The 11572-nt window shown below is 52.5% G+C and overlaps 2 protein-coding genes across 2 annotated transcripts in view; both read left to right on the top strand.

Moving 5' to 3' along the window:
* The first annotated feature begins 163 nt into the window (after positions 1–163).
* On the top strand, positions 164–3197 carry LOC138633791 (dual specificity calcium/calmodulin-dependent 3',5'-cyclic nucleotide phosphodiesterase 1-like). The gene is made up of 5 exons (XM_069720243.1): positions 164–407; positions 2297–2509; positions 2651–2730; positions 2871–3129; positions 3191–3197. Exons 2-5 carry the CDS (start codon positions 2298–2300, stop codon positions 3195–3197), a joined length of 558 nt encoding a protein of 185 aa, XP_069576344.1. The 5' UTR covers positions 164–407; position 2297.
* The window catches only part of kmt2ca (lysine (K)-specific methyltransferase 2Ca), a 38435-nt gene continuing 29968 nt past the window's right edge, over positions 3106–11572 (top strand). The window contains exons 1-11 of the mRNA XM_069720239.1: positions 3106–3464; positions 3836–4015; positions 4123–4145; positions 4250–4339; positions 4488–4597; positions 4700–4850; positions 5006–5177; positions 5708–5822; positions 5963–6126; positions 6295–11210; positions 11335–11535. Coding sequence (XP_069576340.1) covers positions 3250–3464; positions 3836–4015; positions 4123–4145; positions 4250–4339; positions 4488–4597; positions 4700–4850; positions 5006–5177; positions 5708–5822; positions 5963–6126; positions 6295–11210; positions 11335–11535 — 6337 coding nt within the window. The 5' untranslated portion in view covers positions 3106–3249. The remainder of the gene's footprint in view (positions 3465–3835; positions 4016–4122; positions 4146–4249; positions 4340–4487; positions 4598–4699; positions 4851–5005; positions 5178–5707; positions 5823–5962; positions 6127–6294; positions 11211–11334; positions 11536–11572) is intronic.

Genomic DNA, 11572 nt, shown 5'->3' with positions numbered 1-11572 from the left:
ACGGAGGCACAAACACCGGCACCTTTCAGGAGCCCGCTCCGGGTGAACGACGCCTTTCTCCGGGGGAAACACACGGCCGGTGTCCGGTGAGCACGCGTGCTCCGGTGCGGTAGTCAGTGTTTTGTGGGTCCTACTTCTCCTGCTGGCGCTGACAGGCGGTGCTTCGGTCGCTCCCAAACATGGCCTCCATGACGGAGCGACCGCTTCAACTTTAATTTTTCGCCTATTTTCACAGCAGAAATCGTGTTTTCTTTCCTTCCACGACCACCGGGGATGTTTGGAGGGGAACTCCCGTCCTGCCAGCTTTGTGAAACAGATGTAATCTTTCGGAGAAGTTAGCTGTTGGATTTAAACTCGTCGCTTTAAGTTGGAAAGCTGGAGAGGAAAAAGAGAATTGCATCAAATCAGTAAGGCGCTTTTTTTCTCTCTTCTCGACACTCGTGCGGCGCCGCTTCTCGGTTTTCGGACCGTTTCCTGCGTTCACTTGACGGCTGCCGTTAACGTTTCCCGCGGGGCGGCGGATGAAGCGCCGGAGCCGGGATGCACCGTTTGTAGTGCGCGCTAACAGCTAGCCTGCTAGCCGACGCTAATGCTAACAGAGAAGTGATCAGTCAACTGGGCGGTCGGAGGAAGCTAACGGCTAACAGCTAGCTGATGTGCTCGTCCGGTTCGTTTTAATTCACAGCTTCGATCCAATCAGTTTCTGATCAATGAAACTGATCAGAACTGCACTATGATCAGCGCCTGCGCCATTTAAACTGCGTACAACCGCTCTGACAGACGATCTATTGGCAACCAGCAGGTCAACCAGCAGGTTAACCAGCAGGTCAACCAGCAGGTCAACCAGCAGGTCAACCAGCAGGTCAACCAGCAGGTTAACCAGCAGGTCAACCAGCAGGTCAACCAGCAGGTTAACCAGCAGGTTAACCAGCAGGTTAACCACAGCCACTTCATGCTCTGCTCCGAGTTCCCGATCGATCAGTGTGATTGGCACCGTTGATGTAGCTCGTTAAGATAACCGACAGGTTAACGATTATCTCCAATAAACTGCTGATTATTTTCATTAACTGATCGATCCGTTCGTTAAAATCTGTAAGAAAACGACAGATTCGTGATTTTTGGGGCAGAAGCCGATATTGACTAGTAAAAGTTCAGATGTCGATATATTGCCTAATAAATATGTTGTTGACACTTTAAATGGAGGCCGATGTTTTACAGTTGCAACTTAATTATTATAAATAAATATAGAACTATTGGAAATAAATAAGTAATACATGTAATAGTCATTATATTTATAGTAACTATAGATAGAAGCTTTTAATAAAAGGCCAACATACAGGCTGATACCGACAGACCTGTGATTAGTGATATGATTATAAAATAACATCTTCATGGTATTTTCTGTCAGTTCATGATAAAAGGAAACACTGAAAAATACATGAATATTTATTTCCAGATGTGATCGCAGCAGAAGCTTTTAAATATTTAGTATTAACTGTACAACAGCGTTTCTGCAGAGCTCAGCACATCAGTGTGCACACAACACAAACAACAACAAGACCAACAACAATAGGAAAACAAAAACAAGCAAACAACAACAGGAATTAAAAATGATAACAACAAAAAAGAAAGTAAAAAAAACAGGACAGGAAACAAACAGGAAAACAACAACAAGATGTGAGAAGATAAGAGCGGAAGTAACCATGGCAACCGTTGAACCGATCAATAATAAAAAATAATCCTCAATCTGCTGCTGAAATATCAGACGGAGGATTTTTTTTTCCCGCCTCGTGGTTCTGTGTTGAACTTTTCAAAGTAAAAGCAGAGCAGCTCTAAAGCTTCGGTCCAGTGACTTTGAACCAGCCTGGTTGTGGGAGGAAACGTGTGTGAAACCAATCAGCTGACAGCGTGGTGACAAACAGGAAGTACAGTCCTCCAGGGTTGAAGCTGAACCCGGGACGCTGTGCTGCGCTGCAGAGGTGTTGTCAAGGTCTGATCGAATACATTGAATTAAATTATGTTTAAATAAAGCTGAAAGGAACTGAAAATATAAAGTAACGATTAGTAAAGGATTTTGATCAGTTTGCCGATCGGTTACTTGATGAGCATCTCTGCATGTTGTGTAAACAATCAATATTTTAGAATTGAGACATGAATGCTGCCTGACTGGAGGTCACATGACTGTAGATTAATTGAACACGTTGCTCGTTACCTGACACAGGTGTTTGTTGGACCTCCCACTCTGTCGCTGACCCCTGACTTCTCTGTTTTTTGTTGTTATTTTTTTTTTACCCAGAATGCCATCTGAGGCTCAGTCTCAGGAGCCTCGGGACAGAGGACCGCCCCCTCCCGTCACCCGGGCCGGACGCAATGCTCAGCTGGCCAAAGCCGCCGCGACCAGTCTCGCTCTCGAGCGGCGGTCCCGTGGGAGACTTCGGAGAGATGGGAGCGGCGGCCGCTCTCCTCCTCCTCTTCCTCCTCCTCCTCCTCCTCTCAAATCAAGGAAGAAGTAAGTGTTAGAGTTCAGGTCTGAGGGTTCAGGTCTCTGGGTTCAGGTCTGAGGGTTCAGGTCTCTGGGTTCAGGTCTGTGGGGGTTACAGTGTTGATGCTCAGGTAGTTTGATGAACTGACCAGGTGTGTTGCTGTGCAGGGGGCGGAGTCGAGGCCGAGCCCAGGTAGAGGATGAAGAGAGCATGGACGCCACAGACAGGAGGCCCCCCACGAGGACAGGTGTGTATGCAGGAGTGTTCCTACATTACCCACAGTTCACCTGGGCTCCTGCAGTCCGTCTACCTTCAGAACTCCTGCTGGACCAGGTCTGATGTTCTTGTGTTGGTTCTGTGTTGATGGATTTTATGTGTCGTCCACAGAGGTGAAGGAGGTGAAGGAGAAGACAACCGGTCGGCGTCGGTCCACCTCCAGAAGAAAATCCAACACAAACCCTGAACCTGATCATGAACCCAGCCAGGACAGGCACGCTCCAGAACCTGAGCCAGGCCCTGACCCGGGTCCCCCCACCCTGACCCGGTGGCCCCAAAGTCCATCCCAGAACCAGCTCCTAGTGCTGAGGAGGAGGACAGAACCAGCCCCCTTTCTGCTTCGGTTCCCAGTCCTGTCGAAGACCCTCCAGTCAGCCCCCCGCCGCTGTCTCCAGACCTTAGTCCTGTTCACAGCCCCGCATCCGGACCAGCTCCTGATCCTGTGGAGGAGGACCGGCTCAGCCCGTGCCTCGGCCCCGCCCCTGTGGAGATGGACTGCAGTCCCAGCAGAGTTCCTATGGAGACAGAGGGGGGAGGGGCCAGTCCCATGGAGCAGAGTCCCACCCTGAGTCCTCACTCCAGTCCTCCGGTGTCCCCCTGCCTGCGTCTGGAGGACGAAGACTCGCTGTCCCCCCTGTTCCAGAGGTCCCTGTCGGAGGACTCGGGGAGCTCGCCCACCCCCAGCCTGGGACACACCAAAAAACGGTGAGTGTATCTATGTGTACGTCTGTGGGGGGGTCAGGTCCAAGTTCAGTTCAGGATCCGGTCCAGGTTCAGTTCAGTAACAGCAGGAATCCAGGTGACTGTAGTGTGTTGCCGTGGTTACAGTGAGCAGGAGCTGCAGGACTTCTCATGATGCAAATGATCCAACATGTAAACAGAGGAAACCTGAGTGCAGGTGACAGGTGAGACCTGCAGGTGAGTCTGAACCGCCTTCTGCTGAGTCCGTCGTTATCATGTTAATACCGACACGCCTGATCCAGGTGGTGTCTGTGGTACCGGACCGGATTACATCAGCTCTCATGAATCTGACCAATGACCTCCCTCTCTCTCTCTCTGGATCTCTTGCCCCACAGTCTGAAGCAGTGTGCCTTCTGTTACCGCGGCGACGAGACTCCGCTGGGCCAGGGCCGGTTGGTGGTGTTCGGCCCAACGCCCGGCTACATCCCGCTCCACATCCTCAACCGCCGCGCCTCCTCCGACCGGGACAACGATTGCCACGACCACTGCTACCGTGGCGACCAGGCCCCACCCATGTGAGTGACCTCACTTCCTGTTAACCCCCCAATGCAAAATCACACACAGGACGAGACAGTCACACACTAATGTATTTGTAATTGTGTGTGTGTGTGTGCGCGCGCAGGTGCAGCAGTCCAGAACACAGTGGTGAGTACTCTCCAGTCACACAAACACACAAGCTGATCATGTTCTGATCAGTGATATTGATCAGTGGTCAGATGTTTGAACTTAACTCTGTGCTGATGTTTCAGAGGACGAGTCTTCCTCAGAGTTCGTGAAGCAGCTCGGACCAATCGGCCTTCCACATGACATCAATGTCCAATCACTGTTCGACCCCACAGGTATACACACACACACACACACACACACACACACACACACACACACACACACACACACACACACACACACACACACACACACACACACACACACACACACACCCCTCCTGTCAGTGTGAGGGTTATACCTGACTGTGTGTGTTTGCAGGTCAGTGCTGCGCTCACCTGCAGTGTGCGGCCTGGTCAGAGGGGGTGTGTCGAGGCGAGGGCCAATCACTGCTCTACGTGGACAAAGCCATCGACTCAGGAAGCACACAGGTGAGTGATCAACACCTGGTCAGGAGGAGCACCTGTGCGCACACTTCTTTTCTCATTGCCCCTCCCCCCCACACACACATCTCTCCCCATCCACCTGTCCAGGTGTGTGCATTCTGCCGGCGGTTCGGAGCGTCGCTACGTTGCCAGGAGACGGGCTGTAGGCGGAGCTACCACTTCCCTTGTGCAGCTGCCGCCGGAGCTCATCAGGACTGGAACCAGAGACACACACTGTGTACAAGACACACACACCCAGGTACACACACACACACACACACACACACACACACACACACACAGGTACACCACCTGAGCTCTTTCAATGACGTCATCTTTGTTTCAATGATGTCATCTTCATTTTCATGACATCATCTATAGAATCACCTGTTTTGGAAACTTTTGTCCCTCTAGACTCCGCGCAGTGTGTCTCATGTTTGGGTGGCGTTGAGGTCGGCAGTCTGTTGATGTGCTGTTGTTGTGGGAACCGTTACCATGGCAGCTGTCTGGACCCCTCTCTGGCCCCCTCCCCCCAGTGTCGGGTCGGCTGGCAGTGCTCTCAGTGCCGAGTGTGTCAGAGCTGCAGGTAACACACACACACACACACACACACACACACACACACACACACACACACACACACACAAAATTCACAATTACTGTCATTATTGATCAGTACGAGAAAAAAAAAATTTGATTGGTGGTTCAAACTTAAACAAGTGTCACAGGGTTTGTTGTAATGTCTGTATTTGGACAGTTTGACTGAGGTAGGAAGCTTAGTGACTTCACAGTGGACCTGAATCTTGAGGAGGTCGATGCCTCACAATGTCTCGACAAAAAGACTAACCTGTCTCGTCTTGCCTGTAACCATAGCAATGGGAAAGACAGGATAGAGTTCAGACAACCCATATTGTCCTCTTGGTGTGAATCACGGACGGGCCCACAGTTTTTGTCTGTCTGTAAACACAGATAGACAAAAACTGTGGGCCCGTCCGTGGTTCTGTTTGCAGACGGACTGTTCGACGCCCCAGACTCCATCGCTGATATTCTGGTGACGTCTTAACCTAGTGTGTGTGTGTGTGTGTGTGTGTGTGTGTGTGTGTGTGTGTGTGTTAGGTTGCGAGGGGATGACGATGTGCTACTGGTGTGCGAGCACTGTGATAAAGCTTATCACACACACTGTCTCGCACCACCTCTGGATCACACACCGAGCACCGGCTGGACCTGCAAGGTGAGAGAAACGTGCACACACACACACACACACACACACACACACACACACACACACACACACACACACACACACACACACACACACACAGGTGTCAGCGTTGAACTTTAGACAAACCTTTTGCACCCTCTCTCCTCCAGAACTGTAGAGTCTGCCGCCACTGTGGTGTGACGTCATCGGGCCAGTGGGCCAATCACCCGTTTCTGTGCAGATCATGTGACCAGGCCCTGCCTTGCCCTCTCTGTGGCCACACCCCTGACCTCTACACACCACAGGAGTATCTGACCTGTACCTGCTGCTTTAGGTACTCACATCCTCTGTCTAGTGTTCCTTCACACTAAAAGAACAACTGATGTGGCTTATATTGTGTGTGGGGAGAGTTCCTCCAAGTGTTTTTACAACCTGGTAATAATTTCAAAATAGTGATTCTTCATTAAGTGGTCCAAACCTAAACCACAATGTTTTATTCCAGGTGTGTCCATGCAGAATGCATAGTCCAGTATGGGGAGGGCAGAGCGGGGTCTGAAGGATACATTTGCTCCAACTGCAGGCCACAGGAGAAAGAACTAACTCCACACAGTCCTGCCCTGGCCCCGCCCCTTGGTCTCACCACAGCTCCAACCATTAGCATTTCACAGCCGCCAATTCCACCCATCAGTCCAATTGTTCATAGCCCAGTCCAGCTGGTCTGTTCAGAGCTGCCACAAAGTCCGAGCAAGACCATCTGTGCACCATCAGAGCAGAGTCTTACTCCAACCCACCCTGAGCACCAACAAAGGTCCGCACCATCTCCTACAGAGCCCCAAACGAGTCCTGCACCATCTCCTACAGAGCCCCAAACGAGTCCTGCACCATCTCCTACAGAGCCCCAAACGAGTCCTGCACCATCTCCAACAGACCTCCGACTGAGTCCTGCACCATCTTCTACAGAGCCCCAACCGATTCCTGCACCATCTCCTCCAGAGCCTCAACCGAGTCCTGCACCATCTCCAACAGACCTACAACCGAGTCCTGCACCATCTCCAACAGTCCTCCAGCCGAGTCCTGCACCATCTCCAACAGACCTCCAACCGAGTCCTGCACCATCTCCAACAGAGCCCCAACCGATTCCTGCACCATCTCCTACAGAGCCTCAACCGAGTCCTGCACCATGTCCAACAGACCTCCAACCGAGTCCTGCACCATGTCCAACAGACCTCCAACCGAGTCCTGCACCATGTCCAACAGACCTCCAACTGAGTCCTGCACCTTGTCCAACAGACCTCCAACCGAGTCCTGCACCGTCTCCAACAGAGCCCCAACCGAGTCCTGCACCGTCTCCAACAGACCCCCAACCGAGTCCTGCACCGTCTCCAACAGAGCCCCAACCGAGTCCTGCACCGTCTCCAACAGAGCCCCAACCGAGTCCTGCACCGTCTCCAACAGAGCCCCAACCGAGTCCTGCACCGTCTCCAACAGAGCCCCAACCGAGTCCTGCACCGTCTCCAACAGAGTCCCAATCGAGTCCTGCACCGTCTCCAACAGAGTCCCAACCGAGTCCTGCACCGTCTCCAGCAGACCTCCAACCGAGTCCTGCACCATCTCCAGCAGACCTCCAACCGAGTCCTGCACCATCTCCAGCAGACCTCCAACCGAGTCCTGCACCATCTCCAGCAGACCTCCAACCGAGTCCTGCACCAACTCCAACAGAGTCCCAATCGAGCCCTGCACCATCTCCAACAGAGCCCCAACCGAGTCCTGCACCATCTTCAACAGACCTCCAACCGAGTCCTGCACCATCTCCTACAGAGCCTCAACCGAGTCCTGCACCATCTCTAACAGACCTCCAACCGAGTCCTGCATCATCTCCAACAGAGCCCCAATCGAGTCCTGCACCAACTCCAACAGAGCCCCAATCGAGCCCTGCACCATCTCCAACAGAGCCCCAACCGAGTCCTGCACCATCTTCAACAGACCTCCAACCGAGTCCTGCACCATCTCCTACAGAGCCTCAACCGAGTCCTGCACCATCTCTAACAGACCTCCAACCGAGTCCTGCATCATCTCCAACAGCCCTTAAACCGAGTCCTGCACCAACTCCAACAGAGCCCCAATCGAGCCCTGCACCAACTCCAACAGAGCTCCAATCGAGCCCTGCACCATCTCCAACAGACCTCCAACCGAGTCCTGCACCATCTCCAACAGACCTCCAACCGAGTCCTGCACCATCTCCTACAGAGCCTCAACCGAGTCCTGCACCATCTCCTACAGACCCCCAACCAAGTCCTGCACCATCTCGCTCTGATCCCACAGAGCTCCAGAAAAGTCCTTCACCGTGTCACCCTGATTCTACGGAACACCAGGAAAGCCGTAACGCATCTCACCCCAGTCCAGTAAAGCTTCAGCAGAGTCCTACACAGTCTCATTCCGGTCAAACAGAACTTGAAAAAAGTCCATGGTCATCCCCTCCTGGTCCTACTGAGCTGCACCATAGCCCTACCCATGTGATTTCCACACAGACCCAGCTCATTCTCACCTCTTCGAACCCTACCCAGCATTCCACAGAGGATCAGCAAAGTCAAAAGCAGAGTAATCCAATGTCTTGTATCCTTGCAGACAACCCCCCACCACGTAGTCTGTCCCAACCAGGACATGGATGTTCCTGGGTTCAAACGCGGCCTGCAGAACATCAGCACAGCCCTCCACCACTCAGTCATGGGCAGGACGCCTCCACAGGGACGCAGCTCAACAGATTGCCTAGTCCTACTAATATTGTCATCTCTCAGCCTCAGCACAGTCCCTCACCAGGAGCACATAGTCCTATGCCACATAGTCCTGCACAGGTTGGCACATCACCTCCCCAGAGTCCCACACAGGATGCTGAACCTACACTGGACCAGGAGAGCCCTGGATCAAGCAGCCCTGCTCATCTGCGATGTGAGGCTGCAAAGGACATTTCTACACTGGACCAGGACCTTTCTCTAGTCTGCTGGAGGTCCAACAAGACAGTAACAAGACATTCCTCACTGAGGACCATTTCAGCTCCATGTAGCCCATCACCATCCCCACCCGGACCCAGACAGTGTAGCCTGTCCCAGCCTGCCAGCCCAGCACAGGCCCTCGCCACACAGGCTGTTCGGCCTTTGCAGCTCAGCCTACTTCCTTTAGTGCTTGCTGTAGAGTCAACGGGTACTAAGGAATGCACCCTAACCACAGAGCTGAACTCCTTGGAGCTTAGCCTTATGCAGCCGGGTCCTGATCCTGATGGCCAAACACTGGAAAGCAGTCCCGCCTCTCTTAGCCCCACATGTGACTTGTCCACAGTGCACTCTGAAAGCTACAGTACATACAGTAGGACACTTAGCTCAGACCATTTCCAACCCCCCATCAACCCTGCTGTCCAAACACGAGAAAGCCTTGTTCACGTTAGCCCTTCAGTGGAACACAGTAGCCTAACTAGCTCACCGTGTGCAGATGGAAAGGAGGAAAATACCCCAGCGAGCCACAATCCTCAGAGTCCTTGTGACAGCACACCTTGCACAGACGCTATTGAAAAAGCTTGTCCCGTACATATTCAAGCTAGCTCAGCTAGTGCTAGCCCCACACGTGAAAGTCAAATGCCTACCAGCCCTGCCACCTCTCTTCAGATCTGTGGTAGCCCTATCCCAGTGGAGACTAGCTCTGTGCACGTCAACTCCATAGTAGCTGATACTAGTCCCTCAACAGAACCAGTTAGCCCTGTAACGCTAACAGCCAGTGGCTCTATGCAACCAATCAGCTCCTCAGCACCACTTGTTAGAACCTCAGCGGGGCCAGGTAGCCCCTCAGCGGTACTGGCCGGACCCATCCACTCCGTCTCGTGTCAGGATGAGGAGACGGAGGTAGCTGTCGACCACGCAAGTCATTTTATTGAGCCAGAATCTAGTACCAGTCATCCTGACAGTCCAGTTCACACTAGCCCTACTATTGGTAGCCTAGTCCACACAGAGGCCACAAGAGGCTGCGGTCTGACGGGCTCTGTGCATGTTGTCAGTCCATCTGTTTGTAGTTTTGCAGAGCTCGAAGAGACTCAGACCAGTCCAACACATCCATCAAGTCCCTCAAATGTCCGAACTCCCTGCATTCCTTCACAGACAAGCCCCCCGCCAACTCCAGCAAGCTCTAGTCCTCCACACTGTACGCTGGCCGATATGAGCCCATCCAGCAGTTCTGTTAGCCACAGCCTGAGCAACGTTACCTCAGACTGTCAAGCCCAGATGAGTCTCTACTGTGCTAGTGTAACTGATGGTGGCGTCGTTTCTAGCCCATCTAGGTCTAGTCCTGCTGGTCAAGCTAGTCCTGTTCAGGTAGTAGTATCCCAATCCATCCCAGTGCAAACACAGACTCCCTCATGCGCTAGCAGCGTATACAGGAGCCCTGCACATGCTGCTGTCGCTTGTGTCAGCCCACCTCACAGTCTGGCTTCAGCCAGTGAAACGTATCATAGCCCCCATCGTGGTTCTGCTTCTGACACTGGAACCAGTACTGGCCTTAAAGGGGCACAGCCGAGCCCCATTTTGACTAGTTCAAGTCTTGATGTGGACATGGTGGCCAGTCCCATCATCCAGAGCTCTGTTCTTTCTGGTGCGGTTCAGCTTGATACTGGTCTCATTAACTCTACAGACTGTATTAGGCAGACTATCCCAACACCCACCAGCCCCAAACCAGATGACTCATCACCTGTCAGCCCCAACCAGGCTAGTCTAAACCAGGTTAGCCAGTCCCCGCCTGGTCTTCACTCTTCCCCCGACAGGTCTTCTGTCGAAAGCCAACTAAGCACTGCCTCGCTAAGTCCTTCGTATCGAAGACAAGATGCCCCTGTTGATGCTACTTCCACTCGGGTTAGACCGAGCCATGCTAGCTCTGTCCATGCTAGTCCCACTCAGGATAACACTGTGATGCCTAGCACTAGCCACACTAAAGAAACACCTGCTAGTACCACATGCTCCGCCCCCTCACAGGTTAGCCCTCCTCAGACAGTCTTCGGTCAAGCTAGCTTTGTGCTCAGTAGCCCAGTTGCAAGTCCTGTATTTGGCCCTAAGGACTCCGAGCCTACCCCAAGTCCAAGTCCTTGTCCTGGTCCTGCTAGTCCTCATTTTGGTCCTGCTAGATCTGTGCAGCCAGAGGCTAGTCTTAGTTCTGGTTCTGCTAGTCTTATGAGGTGTGGTCCTGGTCCTGACAGCCAGATGCCCTGTGAGGTTAGTCCTGGTGGTGATCCTGTCAGCCCTGCACTTGGAACCCTCGGGCGGTCTGAAACCAGTTCTAGTCCTGGTCCTGCTGGTGCTGTACAGCCTGGTCCGAGTTCTGGAAGCCACTTTGATGCAGACCTCCAGCAATACACACTAGAGAGGGAGTCTGCGGCCACCTTGGGTGAGTATCATGAGGAGCGATTTACACATTTAATAATTCTGTGTGCGATACTTGTTGCTGTGACCTCAGAGTTTGTGGGACCATTTCGGGTTTCTGAGGTTATGAACACTTCTTGTTCCTTTAGATGTCAGCATGGCAGAGGAGCAGGGAAAGACTGAAGAGGAGGGAGAAGCTCCACAACAGGAGGAGGAGGTGGAGGAGAGAGAGAAACCTCATCAGTCAACACAGGAGAGTCCAGAAGAAGAGGATCCTGTTGACAGGACAGAGGGAGGAAGAGGAGAACTAAACCAGGAGGAAGAGGACCAGTATTCAAACTGTCGTTCAGGTAGGTCTGTAATCGGGGTACTCTAGTAATCAGTTGT

The sequence above is a fragment of the Brachyistius frenatus genome, unplaced genomic scaffold (genome assembly GCF_029030835.1).
Source record: "Brachyistius frenatus isolate BFR_SWC_R1_liver_20210118 unplaced genomic scaffold, ASM2903083v1 Contig_236, whole genome shotgun sequence".
Lineage (NCBI taxonomy): Eukaryota > Metazoa > Chordata > Actinopteri > Embiotocidae > Brachyistius > Brachyistius frenatus.
The sequence above is the reverse complement of the archived record's forward strand: the minus strand, read 5'-3'. Positions and strand labels throughout refer to the sequence as shown.

Coding starts and splice junctions, on each gene's coding strand:
- LOC138633791 (XM_069720243.1), top strand. CDS start 2,298: ATGCCATCTGAGGCTCAGTCTCAGGAGCCTCGGGACAGAGGACCGCCC. Junction 2,510..2,650: donor CCTCTCAAATCAAGGAAGAA/GTAAGTGTTAGA, acceptor GTTGCTGTGCAG/GGGGCGGAGTCGAGGCCGAG. Junction 2,731..2,870: donor GAGGCCCCCCACGAGGACAG/GTGTGTATGCAG, acceptor TGTCGTCCACAG/AGGTGAAGGAGGTGAAGGAG.